Source organism: Lagopus muta, chromosome 16, assembly GCF_023343835.1.
Source record: "Lagopus muta isolate bLagMut1 chromosome 16, bLagMut1 primary, whole genome shotgun sequence".
NCBI classification, from domain to species: domain Eukaryota; kingdom Metazoa; phylum Chordata; class Aves; order Galliformes; family Phasianidae; genus Lagopus; species Lagopus muta.
In genome coordinates, this window is record NC_064448.1 from 4,871,385 (window position 1) to 4,894,237 (window position 22,853).

General features: G+C 44.4%; 1 protein-coding gene across 2 annotated transcripts in view; it reads left to right on the top strand.

Annotated features, from left to right (window-relative positions):
* The first annotated feature begins 2,605 nt into the window (after positions 1-2,605).
* The window catches only part of LOC125701361 (peroxidasin homolog), a 42,894-nt gene continuing 22,646 nt past the window's right edge, over positions 2,606-22,853 (top strand). Inside the window, exons 1-5 of one of the 2 annotated variants that reach the window (XM_048963346.1) lie at positions 2,606-3,405; positions 11,579-11,650; positions 18,597-18,668; positions 18,918-18,989; positions 21,740-21,811. In XM_048963346.1, coding sequence (XP_048819303.1) covers positions 3,242-3,405; positions 11,579-11,650; positions 18,597-18,668; positions 18,918-18,989; positions 21,740-21,811 — 452 coding nt within the window. In that variant the 5' untranslated portion in view covers positions 2,606-3,241. Of the gene's footprint in view, positions 3,406-11,578; positions 11,651-14,947; positions 15,551-18,596; positions 18,669-18,917; positions 18,990-21,739; positions 21,812-22,853 lie in introns of those variants that run through there. The other variant, XM_048963347.1, reaches the window with a different exon arrangement.

The following is a 22,853-nucleotide window of genomic DNA, read 5'->3' on the forward strand; positions in this document are numbered from 1 at the left end:
CGTGGCTTTGCATCGTGTTGTGATTAGAATGCTTTGTAGTTAAGTACTTATTTCCATAATTGAAAGTTAAGACACTAAACACTGGTTAAGAGCACTTAATCATATGGTGCAGGTGCATAGTTTGTTTTAGATGACCTCCTTAGAATGTAATCAAAAGAAACCTGCCCATCTGATGATTTCCAAACATTGATGTAATGGAGTTGTGCAAGATTTGTTTTGGAATTGGCATACACAGCACTCACTGGTCTGGATTTTAATAGAAAACTTCACAAGTGAGTTCACTCACCTGGCTGATAGGTTTATAGAGAGCAGAGGTATCAAGAGCTCACTTAGGCTGTTTCTCTGTTTCCAGACACGATCTCTAAACCAAATGTGACAAGACCTTGTTTAATGTGTTCTCAATTACCACCATTTTTGTAACTGCTCTCTTACCTCCTGTGCTGTGATTTAATTAATGCCAATTTTAGGAGCTTATTCCAAGGCTTCCTTTTCACTAGTGTTGAGAATAATGCTTTGGCTTCAATTGTAATAGGGAACTGTTTATAATAGCAAACCCAGCTGTTACTAATAGAGTGTATCTATTGACCTTTATTCCATGTGATAGTTATTTGTAGATCGTTTCTTCCTGTTGTCTGCGTGTACGATAATGTCCTTTTACAAGCTATGAAATGGGAATAGTACAGCATTAATGCTTTCCTTCATGTGATGCTTGCTAGGAAAAAAAAATCCCTTCCTGCTTTGGAAAGCTGTGGATGTGTTGTATCAATGGTGTTAAGTAGATGAAATTTGTCAAGACAGGTAATGTTTATGTTTCAGGTAATGTTTATGTTCACTTCATAGTAAAATATACGTCTCAGTTCCCTGGGAAGTGATGAAATCTTCAGAAGGTGTACTCTGAAATTCTTCTGCTGGGACAGAAGTGGTAGATGAAGACAATGCAAGGGTGTTTAAAAACAAGAAAACCCCAGATTTCTTCTATGTTAGTGTGGAATTCTTTCTAGCACAGGCTAGAAATACTTAAGCAAGGGGCACAAACAAGAACATTCATTCCAGTCACTTAGGAGTTAACTTTTGGTTCTTGTTTAGAGTTGCACGCTCCTTTTTAAACCATTTGTCATGTTAATGCAAAATAAAATGAACTAATGGATGTGTAACGGAACTGTGACTGGTAGTGCTTCATAGCATCTCATTCCTCATGGGGAGGAGATGGGCAGAGCAGGAAGGTATCCTCAACTTCAAGCAAAGATCTGCTTCTAAGTAGATTCAGGGTTGCAGAACTTTGCTTTTTTGCACTCCAGTTATTCCCATTATGCTCACGTGGCTGTTGTTAAATCTGCTGTCTTTACTAATTGTCTAAATCTCTCAGAATACATAAACACACATCAGTCCCTTCCAGAAGCTGCCACCAACTGCATGACAACCCAAGCAAAGACTGCAGACTGATGAGCAGCGCAGCTCTCCGGTTAGCAATGGAAACAAACCTGGAAAGGGATTATTTTTTGCAGGTGGTTGGTTTATGCTGTGGCACATAACTGAAGGCAGAATCTGTGAGCTGTCCAGATGTGCATGGAAGGTGGAGACGACTTGTTTGTGTAGGAGCAGGTTGAGTGGCCACTAGAGGACAGTGTGCACAAAACCATGAGTTGGGTGCACAGGGGAGCTGGGGAGGTGTCGAGCAAACTTGCCTGCTTTCCCAAGTGATGCCAATGCAAACAAACAGTGGATTGATTGAGCCTTAGGTGCAGAAAACTTGCTGCATTATGCCTTCTTCCTGGTTGGAAATAAAATAGCTTTTACCAAGCTTAACGTGCCTGATGCTCTGGAAGAGATCAGCTATGAGGCATCAGCTGCTGTATGATGACAACTTGTCCAGTGTTTGTTGACACACAAGGCTAAATACCTGGAATATTTCTGAGTGAAGTATGATCTTAATATATTCTGGAAGGTATTGTATAAACCTTGATTGACAAGGTGTTTGAGAGGGGAGGCTGGCAAAAATAACCACATAAAACCATACACAAAAAAAACAAAACAAAACAAAAACCAACCACTTTTGCCCTGAGTGCTCAAGTGACAAAGTGTCTGAGGGGGAAAGCAAACTGGGAAGGTTGCAGGCCACCTGGGGTAAGTACTATTTCCCTGTGTTAGCTGTGTTGCAATGTACAGTACAAAGCAGATGTGCAAGTTCATGGGAAGCTCTGGGTTGATTGCACAGGTGATGTGGAATGATGTGATGCTTCACGCCGAGGCTTAATGCTTCACACTCATGTCTGTTTAAAATACACATGTAAGAACATACACAGTGGTAACTGTAATGTTGAAGCTAGTTTCATTCTAGGCGTCTTTATAGTGATAAGATTGATAAATTAAGCTGGGCACACATCTTTCTTTTTTGCATTTTTTTAATCCTCTAAAGAGCTGAACAGATTGTGGTGTGTGTTTTCTGCAGGAGTTACTGCAGTCCAAATATGGTTGCTCTGATTGTTTCTTTCCCTCTTCACCCCTTAGTTGCCCCTTTGTTTTTTTCCAAAGCCCCAGCATTTCCCTGAGTGGTATCTTTGTGTTATGAAACTGCATTAACTAAAATATTTGGAATAATATCTGATCAATTTCCTATGACATGGCAAAATGCATCCAGCTGGGGGATTTTAGGTCTTTATTTCCAGGCTATTTATCTTTGTTAGTCTCCCTTTTAAAATCTCTTATCGGTAGCATTCAAAGTGCCCAGAAGTGATGAGAAATGCATTTCTCCAGATGTTACACATACATGCAATAACTATCCCCAAAGTTGTACTGTGTGCTGCGTTTGACAGAGGCTGTGAGATGAGATGCCATCCTTAGTCTGCAGTCTGCTAAAGCAGAGATTTTGGCTTAAAACTCGAGTCCAGGCTGTCAGAATCCCAGTGATTATTTTGGTCATCGTCCATAAAGATGCATTATGGAGTTAAGGATGCCTAAGGAGTTAACCTGCTGTTCAAAGTAAGTAACAAGGCAAGAATAAATAAAAAAATTAGGACTTAATATTTCAACGCTGCAATTAAAGAGGGGTGGGAACAGCCTGATCTGCAGAGATGTACATAATGGCAGAGAGGGTGGGCGGTTGGACTGTCAAACTGCCTTAATTTAATTGCAAACACATGCTGATGAGTCCCCTCCTCCTGGACCTCAGGGCTGGGAAACTTTTTTTTTTTGTCAGCTCCCTGCAGCTCAGGATTGAGGAAAATACACTCCAGCAAACACCATGCTGATCAAACCTTCAGCTCTTCTGGGCTTTTGGTGCTTTCTCCTCCTGCCTCGTTCCTCCTGTTCCTGTCCTCCTCGCTGCCTGTGCTTCAGGACCACAGTAAGATGCATGCATCTGATGTTGGAAACCATCCCTGACATCCCACCTCAGACGAGCATATTGTGAGTAACCTTTTCATTTCGCTGCCTTTCTTATCTGCTTGGTGTTCAGGAAATAAAAAGAAAAATGCCTTTTGTCCTTTATTTATTCATCCTTGCTGCAGGATTGTCTGCGCTTGAATCTGTTTCATGCTTTCAGAACATGAACTGCTTCTTTTGTCATTAATTAATGGTTAATGGGGCAGTCAGTTGGGGAAATGCATACTAATAATGCCACGCTATCACTGGAAGACAGTTTTGGGAAATCAGGGGTCACAAATGTTAAAACTGAATTATAGGAAGGTACACAGTTTACATTTCAGAAGGATATGGGTGTAGGAGAGAGAGGAAATACTGCAGGTCAGGCTTTTGTCTCTACAAAAAAAAAACCAAACAACACCACAACAACAAAAAACTTCATTTTTCGTAAATAAAACCCCTTTTTTCTCTAGACTTTTAAGTTTTGGCTTTCCAGTTTGTATCTCAGCTGTGCAAACCAGATGTGAAGTTTATCAGTCAAGCAATAATTGAGGCATCTCGCGTTCCTTGAGAAACAAAATAAACCTGTTGAGTTGGCTGTGCCTGTTGTGGAGGGGGCTGCTGGCTGTGGCCATTCAGGTGGAGAAGGTGGAGGAAAAAGGCATGAAACACTTGCAGTAAGAGATGTTTAGGAGGCTCTCAGGTCCAGGAGAGCACTTTCCTGTCGATGTATAGGAGTAAATCCTATGCTTAAAGGTGTCTTCAAGGTGCAGTGCCACGTGAGAAAAGTTCAAAGGCTTATTTTTTTGGTAAATATTGTCAAACATCGATCTTAATGCTCATTCTCCTTACATCACTGCTGTTTATGAAACTTATCCAGCCCTGGAGGGTTAAGAAGCCTGTCTCTGTGCTCCTAACCAAATCTGGTCTGAGGCAGAACATCCGTAGCAGCGTGTCTCTTATGAACATTGCACTAATACTCTTAATGCAGTTTACCTGCTGACAACTTGATGGGGCAGGATGCTGGCATGATAGTTGTTGCATCCAGGTCTGCTTGGGTGGAAGGGAACACAGAGGTTCTAGCAGTAGAGGCACATAGGAAAATGCCTGCACTTGCTGCAGCTGCCAGAACTGCCACCTTGGACTCACTGTGACATGGGGCAGAACAGAATTCCCTCGAGGCATTCAAGGCCAGGCTGGATGTGGCTCTGGGCAGCCTGGTCTGGTGGTTGGCAGCCCTGCACATAGCAGAAGGGTTGGAACAAGATGATCGTTATGGTTCTTTTCAACCCAGGCTATTCTATGGTGTGTGTATATATAGAATCTGGGCATGCTTTCTCTCTAGGCTGGTGATGCTGCGGTTGCTGCAGTGTGATAATATCTGCTTGATGGTTTGTTGCATGCTTTTTGGGTAGTGGCTGTCTGCTCTGCAGTAACTTACAGTCTTTAACTGTCCAAACTGTTGCCAACCTTTTTCCCCTTACAGATTTTTCTGCATCTTTAAGTATTTAATATGTACGTGCACTGTTTCTAGCAAAGCAGTTTGCTGCTGCTTGTTTAAACATGTCTTACTGGGGAAAAATTTGGGTGGTGGGTTTTATTTTTTTGGCAACTTATTTCCAAGCTCGATAAAGCTTTATTTTCATTCTTAATTCCAAACAAGACAGCATTTGTTGTTGCAATGAATAGCCTGACTGTGCTTCCTATGAAGATTCCTCGACTGTAGAGGGAGAGAAATGTACTGTGCTCACCAACTTTTTTTCAGTACAGGAATGGTGTATTTCTGAATGATCTCAGACAACAACACACTTCATTCTCTTATGCTGATGGGAGTAAGATGTGACTGCTTATCTGTGCAGCTTTAGTAAAAGCATTGGTAGTATCTGTTTGCAATGTATCTGTTTGCAATTCAGCTGACATTGAGTTTTTTTGTGAAACTCAACCTGGACAGGTGGACAGATTTTTCCAGTGCACCCTATGCAGTCACCATACTTTTCTCTCCCCTGCCGTGTCTCATCTGCTAACTAGTTAGCATTTGCACTGCTTGTAAATGGGCCATGATTTGCATACTTAACCATTTGGAAAGCTGATTCATTTCGTTTAATGTGCTAACTATAGCTTTGGATGGGGAACTGTGGTTTTAAGCATTAACAAAGTGGTGTAGGTGTGTGATATGAAAGTAGTGTTGTTACAGTATGAGACTACTGTCTATATGGGCTGGTATTGCTGAGTGAGATTTACCTGGTGTATGCAGACAATCAGAAGAGAATAATTATAAGTAAAACCCATACTGACAATTAGTGATCCCTATAGAGAGTGATACGAGCTGTTAGCAGATTGCATGCCTCTGTATGATGTGCAGCAAGCAAAGACACTGACTTTCTGGCTGTCTTAGGATTTAATGTATGTAAATGCATTTGCCAGCTAGCATCCCATTGTATCTGTTATAAATAGCATTTGAATAATTACACTTTTTTAATTGTGAAGGATTAAAGAATGCTTCTTAACCAAGCCCCCGACTGCTCCAGCTTTTTGGTATGTTAATTTTTCTGCTGGGAGGAGAACTGTTCTTTCTCAGTTTGAACACTGGAAGCGTATAGCAAGAATGGTCTGATCGTGGAGCTATTCCGAGTCAAAAATGTGGGATCGTGATATTTTCCACATTTGCCCATTGGTATGAATAGGACCAAGGCTGTAACTATGGATTCAAACCCCAATCAGAGGCTCCAGCTCTGTTCCCTTGCAGAGCAGCTGCGGCTTCCAGATGAGTGTTGCTTTGTAGTTGCAGTTGGAGACTTTCTGACTTCCGTGACTCCGTGCCACCCTCTCTGCAGTGCTCCTAGTGGAGCAGGGAAGTCTCCTCGCCAGCACACGCTGTGCCTCGACCAGCCCTGCTGGCACATGGCCCCCAGGGGTTCTCGCCAGCTGGCGGCCCTTGGAGCAGCCCGTGGCCCTCTCGGAGCGATGCTGGGGTTGGCATGGGCCCAGCTCTGGGATTGATGAGCTGTTACTGGCTCCTCTTTGGTCGCCATTTCGCTCCTCCCTTCGGAGTCCCAGCTGGGTGCAGCCGAGGACCTGGCCCAGTGTCTGATTTTAGCAACAGGCTGTTTGTCTTTGGTAACGATGCCTGTTGGTTCTATCCTGAGCAAAGAGTAGGACGGCAAGAATGGCTACACGTGTACAGATAAGCTGTAAAAATTCACGATGTTTTAACTGCAAGCGTATTTTGGCTGCTGCTTGTTCAACTGGAACACGATTCTCCAGATGTGATCTGCTGGTTACTGCTGGGATTCACGCCGTTTGTTTAGCCAGCAGCCCAAAGAGGGGAACAGCTGTGAAACATACACTCCGAAAATTTCAATAAGTCTTTAACCTTCAAAGCCGTTTGTTCTACAGAGTGACATTTAAAACAATAAAGTTTGAAATGCGTGGGCATGAGTAGAAGAAATCTATGGAAAGAAGTTCCCCTCTGGCTGGCAGCTAATGGATTGCAATCCAATTATCCGTGGGTTATTCTCCTTTTTGCATTATGCATAGCACATAATGAATGAACGCTTCCAGAGAAGCATAGCTGAGGGCACCAGCAAAGACGACGCGGTATTTGGCATCTGAATGCATTGCTGGCATGAGCCGGAGGTGACCCAGTTGCTCACAGACCTGGTTGCTAATTGGGCACTGTGAACACGGCCAGCTTGACGAGTTTCTTTTCCTGTCATTGCTGTATGTGCTGTGTGGTTGGTGGCTGCTTGTTTCTTCTCTTGCACAGCAGTAGGGAGGGCTGTGCCGGGGCAGGGTGCAGCCCTCGGTGTATTAAGGAGCATAACTGTGAGAGAGAACAACGCACGTTTGTGTGGGGAAGGTTCACTGAGAAAAAGGGTTCTTGGAAATGCTGCTCCGTCTGTGATGTCCATCGTGAGCCTTCAGTCTTTGGGATGAAGAAGGGGATTGCTCATTTCCTCTGTGTGTGATGGCCTTACGTGCAGTCATTAAATGCACACCCACACGTTCTGCTTGTTCCAGGTGTGATCTCTTGCTGGCTACTTCTGCTGTAGTATTTAATTCCCATTAAACCTTTTTGAGGTGACCTAAGCTTTCTGTGTGTCCAATTCATAGCAGTCACTTCATCGGAAGGAAAGTCTTTAAAGGCTTTTTTTCCTTCCTAGAAGCACTGCAGCATTTTTGCTGAAGCCACTCTAACTCTCAGGGTCGTAGTTACCTCAAGTGTTTAGAACTCACTGAGCAGTCATGCCATCATCTGGCTCTTACCTGAGTATTTGTGCTTTCCCCGATTCCCTTGGCTTCACCACATCCTTCTTCCCATCCCCAGGAGTTTTTGCTGTGCACTCAAATGCAGCTTCCTCAGGGTGGGCTGCAGGATTGGATGGGAGCAGTCTGTATTTTTCAGTGAAGGAATGTCTTTGTATTCTGCGTTTGATGTTTGTGCTCTTCAGGAGCTAAAAAGCTGGTACTGATGCTACGAGAGACTTTGGATTGAAGAATGCTATAGCATTTCATTTAAGCTGACATAGTACTACAGCACTGTGAAGAAGGTATGTATATTTCCACGCTCTGAAATTTTCTTTTACTGCTTCTGGATCAGGGTGAGAATACAGTTCAGGAAGAGAGCAAGCTGTCTTTATTTGATGAGGGCAGTATTTCAAATAGACAGTGCAAAGGAAACGTGCATCGTGTTAAGAGTGTCCTGCACTGTGCTGACATGAATATCCAAGAATAGATCTAGCTTGTTTGATTAGGATCAGACCTTAATCTCCAGGCCAGCTGTTAATACATAATAGTTTGAATTATCTGAGATGGTGAGGTCAGCTGTTTGCTGTGCAATCTTCCAACCTGGATGCGTGTACTTGAGTTGGAAGTGTTTGCTGCACCTCCTGTACTGGTGAGAGCTGGAGGGGTGCTGAGTGGTAGGAGGGGATGTATCAGCAGACAACTTTTCACTGCCTTCAGAAGCCACGCAAAACCACTGCCTGGAACCAGTTCTGTGTGTGCTAGCTTGCATATGCTCAGAACAGTGTGGTAGGCTGGGTACTGAATTACTGACTGGTTCTTGACCCAGCTGACAAAGAGGGAGACCTTAAATATTGTGGGTGCTGAAATTTCTAAATCTGATTTCAGTAATGCCTGTGGTAAGTTCTTAATTAGAATCTGGTGTGCCCACTGCTTTGACTTCAGTGCATAAGCACTGTATGGTCTGTTCTGCAGCGTGGGGCTCTCTGCGTTTATGAGCTCTTTTGTGTTTCATCCATGATCCTAGTATCTTCTCTGTCACTGTTTCCATGCTGCACGTATTTTCACTCCTTGCACAGTCAATATCTCAATGTCTTAAACTAGTACAAACCAAAATAGCAGAAACTTGGAGTCCCCCCATGGTCTCCTTCTCTCCCTTGCTGCTCAGTTCTCCTTGTAGGGATTTAGAGATGAAGGCTGTCATTTATTAAAGCCGTTTGGGGGTTTGTGCATGAGAAGGACGTTCCGAGTTGGGTAGCTGATGACAGCGAGTCTGGAAGGCTTCATTCCCATCACAGCAAGGCTGTTCTCCCTTCCTGCCAGGGCTGTTTGGCAAGATGGGAGAACCTGCAGAGCTGACTGCTGTGCTCTGTGGCTAATACATAAGCAAGCATTCTTCTGACAAGTGTTCTGGCTCTTCTCATAAGGGGGGGATACTTGACTTAAAATCATGTTTAGGATGTCTTTCACGCTGTCTGTTCTCCAGGAAAAGCTGGATGGAACCTCAGTGTCTTAACCCTGTTTGTAAGGCGACCTTTGCTCTGTGTCATTGGTGATGGTTGAGTGGCTGCCGCTTACCACGACCGCTCTGGGTTAAGCAGTGATTGCTGTGCACAGCCTTAGGAATGCAAAAGATAGTTCAATGAAGCAAACACAAATTTCCCCAGAACTACAGTATAATACCTCTTGTAGCTAATTATCTGGTTAGCTAAGATGGTAATAAGTGATTCACTAAAAGGCTAAATAGATTATGCAGAAATGGGAGATTGTTGTAAAAGCTGTTGATTGCTTTATAGGCTGTTAATTAGTTAACACAATGATAACAGCTGAGAGGATCAGAAGGATTTGAGTGTCATTCTATGAATACCTGAGTCTCCCAGTCTGCTTGCAAATTCTCTCATTCTTGATATGCTTCAGGGATGGGGCTGAGCCTCCTGGAGCAGGGAAAGGTAAATTACTTCAATAATAACAAGCCTGAGGTTATCCACATTGCCCAGCCTGGCATCCTGGCAGTGGTGCTTTGACATGAGGATTTGGGGAGATGTTCTGTAGAGCCACTCCGAATTGATCAGTGCTGACCCCAGGCTATGAATGCGTGAAGGATGTGGGGTCTTCAATGCAGATCCAGACTCCCAGCCTTGGAAGTAGGAAGGATTGTTAAATCAGAAGGGAATTCCACCTCCCCCTTTAGGTTTTGCACATTCCAAGGTAGAGGGATGCAAGTGGGAGTGAGGGAGCCCAGCTGCCCACGTATGCAGCAGCTGGGACGGGCTGGCACAAAACAGCTGTGCGGTGGGTCGCTGTGAAAGCACACTTGTTTGTTAAAAGAAATATGAAGCTCCCAAAGTAAGCACCCTGGGAATAGGGAGAAACAAGAGTTTCTGTGTACAAAGGGCTGAACTCCGCAGGGAGTGCTCTCAATCACTGTGCAAGCCAGGAATTTCCTGGTGCAGCCCTACATGGTGTTCTTTCACCAGCTGAGCTTCAGGCAAAGGCAATGGCTGGAGGAAAACACTGCAGATGAGCCAAGGTTAATTTCTGGGAAAGGGCAGGACTTTTTCTAAACCAGTTCTCTCGTTTCTTTGTTTGGAGCTGCAGAGTTACAGAAAGGGGAAAAGACAACAGAAGAGACATCTTCCACTGTCCCATATTCTACCCATTCAGTGCTAAAAGGGGGATAACAAGACAGAGATCTGATATTTCAGTGTAACTTGAGTTAGACAAAAGTACTGTACGTTTTCTGCCTAAAATGTAAGAAAGCTTAGTGGGATTTTTTTAGCATAAAATAACCTTTTTATTTTGTAAGATGTGAAATTAAGAAACATTATGTCTTAAGTTAAAATCAGCCTTATTTGCTGTGTGTCTTCCTCTTGAATACTTTGGATGCTCACTCAGTTGCTTTCCAGCTACTTTTGCAGAGCATGTGTCTCTTTCTGATCTTAATTTTATAAAGGCCCCAATTCTGGTTGAAGCCCATTGTAAAAATAATTGTTGAGCTTTTAGAAACGAAGCATGGAATTCTTGCTTTAAAATGTGACTTCAGATGCTCTGTAGCTCACCAACAGCCCGATGGCATTTCAGAGCATTCATTCACTTAAAATAAGTGTCCTTAAAAGGCTGTTTTAGAGGGAGAAATAGCTGTGTGTTCTCTAAATGTGATAGTCCAGGCAGCAAAAAAAAAAAAGGTGCTTTGGGTAGAAACTAACAGCAAGAAGTGTTGGTCAGTCTTTTGCAATTTGCTATAATGTGCTGGAGCATGCAAGGAGCCCAATCAATGCGCATTCCCTATCGAAACGTTTCTACTTGCTTAAGTGGGTTAACCCACTTAGCTCTTATTTTATTATCTCATTAGCAATCAAAAAAACATGTTTTAGGGTTCCAAATCAATGCGGTTACATGGACAGCCCTTGAAATTTGCCAGAATCCCCTGGACTCCACTAATTCTAATTGAAGTTGGCACAGATTTGAAACGCAGGCAGCGATAAGCTGTTCGAAGTCTTGGAGCGCTGTGAAGAAAAATGTGAAATGCTTATTATGTGAGGTTATTGGATCACTTTTAACCATTTTAGGACAAAGATCATTTTGTTGGGGTCCTAAAAAGTGGCTCCACATGGTGATGTGCATTCCTCTACAATTCAGCACGTATTGTTGTACGTGAACTTGGGGTGATAAGTAGCAGAACTTGGCTGCAATTCATGGAAACAAGCACTGGAGTCCTTTCAGCCTTTAGTTTTCAATGGGATGAAAATAAATGTTGTAGGTGTAGGGCTGTGCAGGCTGGTGGCTGACTTTGCAGGTAATGGTAGCCCACAGCCATCATCCACATTACTCTCCCTCCTGCTTGCAGTCGTCTCCTCTGCTCCCATTGCTGTAGGCATGGCACAGACTCTCCCAGGAAACTTCTTCCCTTTGATGTTGATTTCTGCTGGCTCAGTTCTGTTATGAATGCACTGATTGTGTTTTCTGCTTCCAGAGATTTACGTTTCAACCACATCAGGGAGATACAACCTGGGGCCCTCAGGAGGCTGAAGAACCTCAACACACTGTAAGTCCCTCTCGGTGATCTTGCCATGAGGTTTTTTCTTTATGACTTATGTTAGCACTGGCTGCCATAACGGCTTAAAGATGGCCTAGGTTTTACTTAGTTATTTCAGCCAAATTGTACGTATCCAACTAACGTGTCACGATCATCTCTGCTCCACCCTGCATTGTGTGAATTACCCTTTTGAATCAAATGTGCAATTTAGTAACTTACATTGTGGTAATTAACCCTGTCTTTTAAAAGGAATGATTCTTGATGCATGCTCTACTGCCTGAAGATGTGTAGCTGTAGAGTAGCCTGTGAAAAGAGTTATGGCCTGGGGTCAAAATGATAGAGGGATGCATTAAGAGCTGCTTCGTTTTCACAGTGCTTCAAATGCATAAACCACATCAGCTGCTTTGCGTGATGGTACTGAAGTGAGACTGCATCCTTCCAAATGCCAGACTGTCACTGTGCTTTGCCTTAAAATAAACACTAGCACCTACCTTACTGCAGACAGGGATGAGAGCGTAAGGCAGTTCCTTTGGTTCTGCATCTCAGCCAGAGCAGGCATGCTGACACCACTGTGATGTACTGCTTTACTGACAAGTTTCTCACTCCGATCAGAGGAAGTAACAGGAGCCTTTGCTGCTTCTTGCTGCCATGAGGCTAAGGGTTTGAAGATAGATACGAGTACATCTGCATTGTGTAGCCAAGGAGCTGAATCCAAACCAGCTCCCAAATTAGAAACAGAACTGTGCTGAATGTAATTGGCCTGTCAAGGCTCAGATCTGATTATTCGAGCTGTAGCATGGCGCTAACAGCTATGAGATTGCTAGGTTTGAGCTTGAGCCTCTCTGTGAGGCGACCAGCTAGTTTAGGACTTCTGCACTGCATGGCAGACGTGTTTGTATTTCCTGGCTTCAAATGTCTGTCGTTGTAAAAAGCAAAAAAAACGTCCATACTTGTTTTTTTCTGACTATGGGAGATTTGAACCTGCTCCAGTAGAGATGGCAGTGCTGAAAGAAGGAATACCTGGGCAGTAAGTTCAGACAGCTGTAAGAAGCTGTAGAAAGGGTAAGACTACAGGAGTGCTCTGTCACTGAGACTTGTTTAATTGCTGTGTTTTAAAAATCAGTGCTTGCTAAAGTTTGTTTCACTGCATGCTGGGGATTGACTGGCCAAACCCTGTGGTGTGGCTGCAGGATGCCTGTGCCCCTGCTCACAGGGGAGGAGCTCAACTTGTAGACTGGTGGAAAATGTGATTTCCAGAACTCTGCTTGGCCAGAGTACAGGAACAGCCCTCATTAGTATCTCAGACAGCACCGTGTGGTACCGAATGATTTTTGGTAATAACCAAAAAATAATAAGAAAGATCCAGAAAATTAATATTGATGTATTTCTCTAACTGAAGATGACCATATTTCTTACCTCATCTGAGCTCAAAATATCGAGTGAAAAAATAGGGCCGGAGTTTGGAAGGCTTTACCTTATCACAAAGTTCTTCTGAGGCATGGTGATTTTCCATCCTGCTCCTCCAGCACTGAAGCTCTCCTGATTCAAGAAACTAAGCTCTTCCAAGTGGTGTCTCTTGGCTTTCTGCCTCCACGTGCAACTGGATAGGGACCTCAAAGACAAGACTTCCATGAGCAGATGCAAAAGGAAATAGGATTGAATGTACCTTCCTCTCAACCCCCCACGACCCTAATCTCATGGTGATGGATGCTTGGGCAATAGGAGGGATGTATTTTGTGCAGATGGTGGACAGGCTCTCATGCTTTCTCTGAATAGTGTCTTACAGCTCTTACCAGAGCTAGAATACTGGGCTAGCTGAAAAACACTGCTCTCACAAAGTATGGCATTTTAATATTTCAGTTCTGAATATCAGCTGTTTTTATAAATGAAACCTTACCATTTAGATAGCAGCTCCTATGCTCCATTTTGTTTCCTGCTTTGGTCAGCAAATTGGGAAAATCAGCTATTCTCACACTCAGAAGTTACTGAGTTCCCCATTTGTGAGTGTTAACAGGAAGAGGCAGTCAGACCCTGTGCTCCTAATGCAAGGTTCTCTTGAGGAACTCTGGTCTGTCTAATTCCCACATCAAAACTGACAAGAGCTGAAGAATTTGCTGTTGTTTCCTACATGGTAACCTTTTGCCTCAGGATTTATATAGGTTTTCAAGTGATAAGTTTTTAAAGGTCCCGAAGAGATGTGCTGGGTAAATTTGGCCAGAATACTTGAAGCGCGTGACTTAGAGGACAGAGGAGCTCAGGTTCCATCTGTGGGAGCTCTCAGACCACAGCTATCTGCCATGGGATTCTCAGATCTAAATGTGCCTTAACCAAAAATAAGGCTTTTGAAAGAGCCTTTTCCTGCAGCACTCTGACCTGGCAGAGGAAGGGCAGTACAGTTGGGTGCATTTTCTGTTTTGTCTCCATCCGGGCAGGATGGCTGTGGAATATTCAAGTTTGACAGTTTGTAAACCACCCTGATTAGGAAACCTTTGTGCCTTGCACTGGAGCAAGGGGATGAGCTGATAGAAGAGGAGCCTGTCCTGAGTGCCCATGGGGCTTTTTAAACATCCTGGGTAAAGTTCAGACCTTCCCCTGGCTCTCTGCCTTCCTCTCCCTGATGCAGGAGGTTTGATAAATTACAGAACACTACTTTAAAATTAAAAGCAGTTTGTATGTGGAGGAGCTGCAGTGATTACATGCTTCTGGCAGGGGACTCGTGATGGAGCAGCACAGGTAACAAGCAGTTATCTGACATCCTGCCCTGCTGAGAGCTCACTTGTCAGCTGTCTGCAGCATTGTGTGCACTGGGGGAATTATTTGGGGCCCAAATTTCTTGGAGCTGTAAGGCTTTCTCATCCCTTCCTTCTGCTTCTTAAAGACACAGAGTGGTTTGAGTTGGAAGGTACCTTTCAAGGCCCTCTGGTCCAACTCCCCTGCAGTAACAGGGACACCCACAGCTCCATCAGTGCTCAGACTATTTAGGAAGCATCACGTGAGAGCAAAAGGCGTTCTGGTGAGCTCTGCAACTCTCCTTCAGATGCTGCTTGTGAAACGCGCTGGGGGGGAGTAAGGGAGTAACTGATGGTGCTGTTTGGGATCTTCTGGTGCCTCATAGAACCGTTAAGGTTGGAAAAGAGCTCCAAGATCCCCAGCCCATTGTGGCTGTGCCCACCTCCCTCAGTGCCATAGTGCCACAGCTCTGGAACACCTCCAGGGATGGTGACCCCCCCCACCTCCCCCTGGGCAGCTGTGCCACTGCATCACTGCCCTTTCAAAGGAGTTGTTCCTAATATCCAACCTGAGGCTCCCCTGAGAACACAAATCCCTGTGAGCAGCCCGCGTGTCAGAGCTGCTGAATCTTGGAATAAAAGTTTCATTCTCAAATATGGGAAATGGCTATTCCAGATCATTCCGTCAACAAGGGAGAATGTATGGCTCAGTGTTAAGCTAGCTTTTTCTCCCCCTTTAAAAATACAGTACATGATGATTTCTATTAATGGTGGGAGGAAAAAAGTAGCTGTTGTGTCACAATGACTGCAGCATGTGGTTTGTCAAATGAAAAGAGGAAAGGGTAGATGTTCTGAGCCTGAATTCTGTACTGTCACATCATTTAACACATGCTTCAAAATAGAAAAATGACTCACTGAATGCAACTTAAGCCTGTGCTTGGCAACCTGGAGACAGGGTGGGGAAGGGAGAGGGAGGGACAGACAGAACATAGAACCTAAAGGAAACTCAATGTGAAATGTTCCCGTAGTGAATACAGGCCAGATCGCATGGTGCTTGTGTATCACAAGCCTCCCAGAAGAATTTTCAGGAATAAAACCTGCATGACTGAGTACATCTATTCATTCTGAACCAAATTCACCAGCTGTCATGGAGGGGAATGCACATCATTTGGCTGTCTTGGTAAGCTCCAGGAAATGTACTTCTGATACCTTTGATTTAGCTTATTTTGCTGCAGGGTACGCTTCAGACATGCATCTATAATGATCTTTCCAGCTTCTGTCTGCCAGAGCATTTATTCCCAGCAGATCTGGTTAGTAGCAGGACTTTGCTTTCAATTCTCCGTAACGTTACCAGGAATTTGGGCGTTTTGCTGTGATTGCAGCTGGGATCAATATCCAGCTCATGCAAATCATGGCCAGGATTTTGCACGCTTCTTTGCCTAAGTGAAGTGCACAGGAGTCCAGGAACAGACAGCTGTCCACGGGCCATCTGAAGTTCTTCCTGGGTTCCAGATGTGCTGTCTTGTCCATGGATTTCCCTGGAAGCAGCTCTTTGCAATATATGCAGCTTGATAGCCTTCATAAATTATCTCAGTTTTGAGCGTATTCCAGGACATATCCTTCTACTACAATAGGGAGTCCTGAGACAGGAAGCAGAGATTGCTTCTTCCATACACTCGTTAACCTTTAATCAGGCAGTAAATAATTCTTTTGAGTATCAGACGATGAGATAAGAGGTCGGCATAGCATGTGCTATTTGAACTCCCAGAGTTGCTCTCATTTGGCTCAGATCACTGTCCTATTGCCGAGACAACAAAAGGGGTTTGATCAATGTTTTTCAACAGCACCAAAATTCAATGGGCCAATGTGTTGCAATTAAATCTATAGCTTTCAATCCAGGTCTAAGCTCTCTGTGTTAAAAGGTCGGCCAAGGAGCTCAGGCTGTGGTGGACAATGGGATAACCAAGGCTGTCAGTGTGTCTGTCCGCAGGGTCTGGTGCTGGCAGTCTTCCTGTTCCCTGTGAAATGAGTGTTGGTTGTATGGTAGGAGACAGGTGGGAATGACATTGGAGCTGGCACCTGCTTATCAGCCCATGCAGCATCCTCAGAAGTGTGGCCAAGGATCAGATAGCAGGGAACAAGCTGCCTTCTTTCTTGTCTGGCTGCAGATGAAAGCATGCTGAGAGAGCAAGGGAATGAGCGTGTGCAGTTGGTGCCTGTGTTATCTTTGTCCCATAGGTAAATAGACAAAAGCCCTCTCCTGTGCTGCTCTCGAGCAGTTATTTCCAATCCTTGGGTGTTCAATTAACAAATAAACCTTTGGGTTGTTTTTCAGGGACTGTATTTCCACACAGCATATTTGGCTGTCAAAGCATGATAGCATGTTCCAAGAGCTTGACATCATTTTTGCATCCTTATGAGCAAAATTGGGTCATGTAGCCTCAACCATGTGTACAGAGCCATTGCTTCCAGCTGTGCAGAAACTTTCCAGCATGTCTCTGCCTTAACCTCTTCTGGTTGCTTATCCACAATGCTGACTATGTGCAGTTTGGCAGTGGCACTCAAGTTTGGGATGGCTAAATAACTCATTGAGAGACCACCGTGAGGTTTTCTTTCAAAACCTTACTGCTTTGACTTCCAAAAGATTAGGGGGGGCTTACACTCAAGTACCACATGTGCTTTTAGGACCTCTCATGCAACTCCCCACCTGAAAACAAGCTGGTGGAGGGTTGGTGCGGCTCGAGTGGCTGAAGGCAACTTGTGAAGCTGCCATAACACATCTGTGCTTCTGAGATCTTGCATCCCTGGGGCATCTGACTGTATTTTCTTTACCAACGTGCTTTTTTCCGTTTCTCCTCACTCCTTCGTTTCTTCTCTCCTCCCTTTACCTATACAAACCCTTGCTCCCAGGAAGGAGCCTTTGCTTATAGTATCAGAGGCTGTCTGATGTGCTTTCTACCCTCATTTCTCCATCAAATAGGAGCAAAAAATTGGGCTTTCCTGCTGGGAAATGACAGAGCTGTCTTCTCTTGTGCTGTCAGGTGCCAAATTGCTTCTGAGGGGCACATTTATCCCCAAAAAGGGAAGAGAATCAACTTGGAGAATAAGCTCCATGAACAGTCTGAACCGTTCTTACATTGAATTTAACTTGATATTGTAAGGTCTGGCAGCTTACAGAGGGAATAGCAGCTTTTCCTTCAACACAGAAAAACAAATCTTTGCAATGTGAAGTTGCAACTCTCCTTTTTGTCCACACCTCCAGTTGGGGACTTCAAAACTAAGGTGAAGCCCTTACTCTGAGCCATCAGGCTATGACACCCACCGGTGGCCACAGTAAGTTTTGCTGGATCTGATACTATGGGGAAAGACCCAAAGGAATGGTGCAGTTGGGCAGCCACGGTGTGCAGTTAAATCCTGCCCATTAAAGAGCTATTTTTAAGTGATTTATTGAGGTTTGTGTGGTGTTTGGCTTGGCAGTGGTTGCATAAAGAGTTTCTGTAGCATTCAGCTGTGTGGTCACCGCCGCTGTGGTGGTTACAAGGGTGAATTGCCTTTCTGGTGGCTGGCATTCATTTGCATCCACAGTCATGGCAACTGCACATAAAAACCAGAGATGCCTGCCAACATGATGCTGTTCATAGATCTCGTATTAAAATCTGGCACAAGGCTCTCTAGATTGAAAGAGGCTGTTTGTGCATAGCAGCAGATACAGGGTCTGTAATATTTATTTATTTTTCATACGTACCAATTTGTATACGAAAGGGATTTAAACCAATGCCTTTCCATTTAACAACTCCTATAACCCGTGCAGTGGCACTCTGAACTGCTTTCGTACAGTTAAAACCTGGCTCTCCTCACACAACCGTGCATTCCAAAAACCTGTGCAGTTGTACAGAAACAGCAGCAACGATTGAATTTGGACCTCCCCTCTGCTTCCAGCTGTCTGTCTCCCTTCCCCTCATCCTTTTCCTAGTCTAAATTGGAACTTCTGGGTGAAGACCACTGTGGTGAAAGGTAGGGGAACACTTTTGAGTGTTGTATATATTAGAAGCACATGGCGACTCTGGGCAAGAGATGTTTTTGAGTTATCTGCTGTGAACATCCCAGCTGTGGCCTAATAGCCCTTTTAAATCTTAAATTCTATGCCTTAAGGATTTTCTGTGGCCACCCAGCAATACAAATGCTGTGATTTCACCAGCTGTATTTTTGTTTCTTGCTCTGAACAGGCTGCTGAACAATAATCAGATAAAGCATATTGTGAGAAGATCCTTCGAAGATCTGGAGAACCTGAAGTACCTGTGAGTGGATAGCTCAGTAATCTCTTAACTTCTCTCAAATTTAAAAGCTCACTTCTAAAGGTCTCGAGTGAAGGTTGTACTTTGTGTGCTCAGAATTTCTGGATGTCAATGTTGTAACTGTAAAATATTGCCCTTGAATTCAATCAGAAAGCTCTGCTTTGGGTTAAGGTTCACAGTTGTTTCCTGTGTCTTTTCAAATACGGCTGCTGTGTGGTCATTCTGATGCATTTCTCTCTCTCCTTTTCAAAGCTACCTTTATAAAAATGAAATTCAGAGCATCCAGCAACATGCCTTCCATGGGCTGCACTCCCTGGAGCAGCTGTAAGTATACATGATGTGTGTCAGAGCTGAGCTGTCGGCTCATCTAACCCTAACTCTGCACTTCCAGTTGTGGAGTGCACTTAGCAGACAGTGGGATGTCCACCTTTGTTGTCCAGCTTTGCAGCATTGCACTGGCTTCATCTGCATCCAGCTGGTCCCAGTATTGATCTGAGGACTATTCCTATGCCATCCTATATGTTCTCTCCTAGCCCCAGACCGCTGGAGCATAGAATAGCTCAGCTGTGCTTCTGAATACTTTTGCATCCACAGGCCTTCCAATGGGAGGAAAATACAGACATGTTTGGTGGCTCGAAATAGAGTGCAGCTGCCCCCCTGTGTTTGCTGTGACTCCTGGAGCACAGTGTAGGGTCTTAGGGTCTGGCTGGTCTCTTCAATTGATAGCAGTATAGTGTTTCTTTTTTGTTGGAAGCAAATGGATGAAATGCAAGCTGTGAGCTGGGGTTGGAGTGTTTAAGAAAGCGGCCAGAAAGGTGATGCCTGCATGCATTAAAGCACCTGGAAATTCCAATGGGGAGAAGATGATGAAGACAAGCTAAGTGATGGCCTTCCCTCCAAGCAGCATAGCACTCTGTGATGAAAGGAGCCTCGTGTGCTCTGCTGGCAGCTGGAGCCTGTCACAGTGAGGTTCCTGCTCTCCTGCTTATTACAAATCTGCGTCATTTGTTCTAAGTAGTTTTGTTTTTAGACTGTTAGTGCTCCATGCTCAAGGTGAGATGGAAAGACTGAGCTCTGACACTCTTCTTGCGTCTTACTAAACTGGGATTTGATTTTTCATGTAGGTGTCATGATATGTTACGTGCATGTAGGTAAATGCATGTGCCAGAAAGAATGTAAGCATGGGTGTTTCAAGTGCAGGCATTATTTGCATCACTGGAGAACAGTCAGCAAAGGTGAAACCACTAATTCCTGGATTGTCCCAGATGACACTTTGTAGGGCTCGAATGTGACTAGCAATTTTGCTACAAAAGGAGTAGAATTCAGCTTGTTTTCCAGGCTGACAGCAAAAGTGGAGGGAGCATAGCAGGATGTTCCAGCAATCTTAACACTAGCTGTGCCCCCATCCTAGTGTATGGGATGGGTTTATGGGTTTCCTTCATCCAGCTCTCCAGTGATGCCTGGGAGAAGACTTAGGAAGCGGATCCTGGCTGGGCTTTGCTTGCAGAGATGGTGCTGGCCATAGTGATGCTTTAACAATGAGCGTTCCAGACTTGATGTCATGAAAAAAACAACAAAACCACAAAACCAACAAACAACCCTCTGAAAGGCCCATCTGTTTTCAATCTCTCAGGCAGGCATGGTTCCAGAAGAATTAGCTTTGCTCAAATCCTACTCCATTTTCCTGTACCCCACAGGCCAGCTTTTCAAGGAGAAGTATAACCCAGTTGATAGACAGTGTCAGGTGTTTTCCTCAAGGTCCAAAGCAATGACAGCAGATATCTCAAACTTCCTACAGCACATGCATTTCCCTCTCCCCATGCTTGCTCCCTACCACAGGATCTGAGTCAGTGCGCCTTGGTTCGTGCTCTGATAGCAAACCATGCATTGTCACCCCTTCCATTACAGATCAAACAGCCATGCGGAGGCTTAGGCAATTATTTCTTAATGCAGTCAGCTACAATAGCAGAATGAGTATTTGTAGATCCATGATTAATCAGTTTCCACTGTGAAATTTATGCCTGTGTAAAATCAGGGGGGAGAGTTTTGGCAATGTTCAGAGTGCACTGAAATGCCTCTAAGGGTCAGGAACATTTCAGTTATGTTAGTCATGTCACAGCAGATGGGAAGAGGGAATCTCGGCTCTCTTGGTGTGTTGTTGCAGACCTCAGGTTTCCTTCCCTGATGGCAGAAGGTGACGTGGGACAGTGCAAGAGATCTCCTACACCTGTGCAGCAGCAGGTCGCTTGGGATTTTAGTGGGACTAGCAGTACTAACCTTCATTAACAAGAGCAGGGCTGTTGACATTGATGTTCCGTTTAGATCATGGTGTTCCAGCTGACTGCATCTCTGTTTTTGGAGAATGTGTTTTCTGTCTGCAGAAGCTGCATAGCCTGATGGCAGCAGGTTCTCTTGATGTTTCTGTTCTCACTGTGTGGACTCGCTTGCTGGGAACTCCTGTTAGCATTGCAGAGAAATGAGTGCTGGAAAAGACCTCTGGGTGTCCCCAGTCTGACTTCCAGCTTCAAGCAGGACCAATTTCAGTTTTATCAGGTTCTTCAGGGCCTTTTACTACAAATGAATTGTTAGCAAACTCATGACCCTCTCAGAAAGGCTGACAAGTGTTCTATCCCATGGCAATGTATTCCAGCCCAACAATCCAAGGGGAGGCTGAGGCATGAGGGCAAGGCATGCAACGTAGCAATTACGGTGGCTGGATGGGGAGCTGCAGCTGCAGGCTGCCTGTGGGAGCAGCTTTATCCTCACACCTAACAATGCAACAGGTTCATGGGGATGGTGGTGGCTTTAGGTTTAGAAGAAGGGCAAATCTGACCTGCTCAGTATTTGCTGGAGTTTGTAAAGAGTGGGAGTAAATCATTTGGTATAGGGGAAATACAGCACTGGTTATTTGTATGGGAAAGTTAGAGACAGTGAAGAAAAGGTTGGCTTCTAAACAGCATCTACCCTGAGATGTGTGGTGACTGATTAGAGGATGTTGGTGCAGCGATTTGGAAAGATCTTCTGTCTTTCAAATTGAGATCTGTAACCTTGTCCTTTGTGGTTTTCTGTGGCAGCTACCTGCACTTCAACAACCTGGAAACCCTGGAGCCAGAGACGTTCAGTGACCTGCCCAAACTTGAAAGGCTGTAAGTAAAGATGTGACCTTTCATGTGAGCAAGGGGAGGGAAGAGGAAATAAACCTTTGTTTTCCGTATTTTGAAGCGAAGTGTGGTGACCTCCAAAATGGAGAGAAATGGTAAAAGCATCCTCAATGATGCACATTTTATGCACTTGCAAAGTAGGATGGTTAATGAGATTGGGAAGGGTTTTCTCGTCCTATGGTATGTTTCTATTTGAGTAGGGGTAAATCTGTAGAAAGTCAATTTTATTCCAGCTGTAAGGTCAGCATTAATCACTGCTGGGCAGTGTGGACAAAGTCACAAGGAAGTCTAACAAGAAAAACATGCATCCTACTTGGAAGCAGTGAGGAGTCAAGTTGTTGTGTCTCTAGTGCTGCTTGTAGTGACTGTATAGCCATCGGGAAAGGGACACACACACAGATTCCTGCTCCATAGTGAAACCAACAGACACTTCTTTACTGCATGCAGACATGCCTTGCGTCTGTGCGTGGGGGGAAAACAAAACTGGGAGATCCAAACGCCCTCAGGATAAGTCAGATGTGGATCAGTCTGCCACGGCTGATCTCAGCCTCTGTGTTTGATCCAACAGAAATTCTGCATTTAAATTTCAGAGGAAGGTTTGTCAGCATCCAAGTTGGGCAGCTAGACTGTATGTGCCTGTACACGTGTGTGTGCAGACAGCTGTGTGCAGGCACACTGCTTTTGTATTTCTTTTCTGTTCCACCATCTACTACAATGAATTCTTACCTTTTGCAGATGGTCTCTTGTGAATATTAGATGTAATGAATAACTCAATTTTCTCCTTTAAGGAGGGTTAGTTGTTCCATCCTGGTTGCCACTGGTGTGTTTCAGAGCAATCAGTGGTTGTTGTCTTTTTTGTTTAACTGGAGAGTTTGAATTGGATCTGCTCATGGAGTTGGCTTAGTAACACTGAGTCTGGGGGTTGTCTGCTCTTGCTGGAGCCTTGCTCCAGTGGCTGCCCCATACAGCTTCCATGTCTTGTGCAGAGGGGAGAAGAAGGTCTCTTTCAAACTAGAGCTGACCCAGG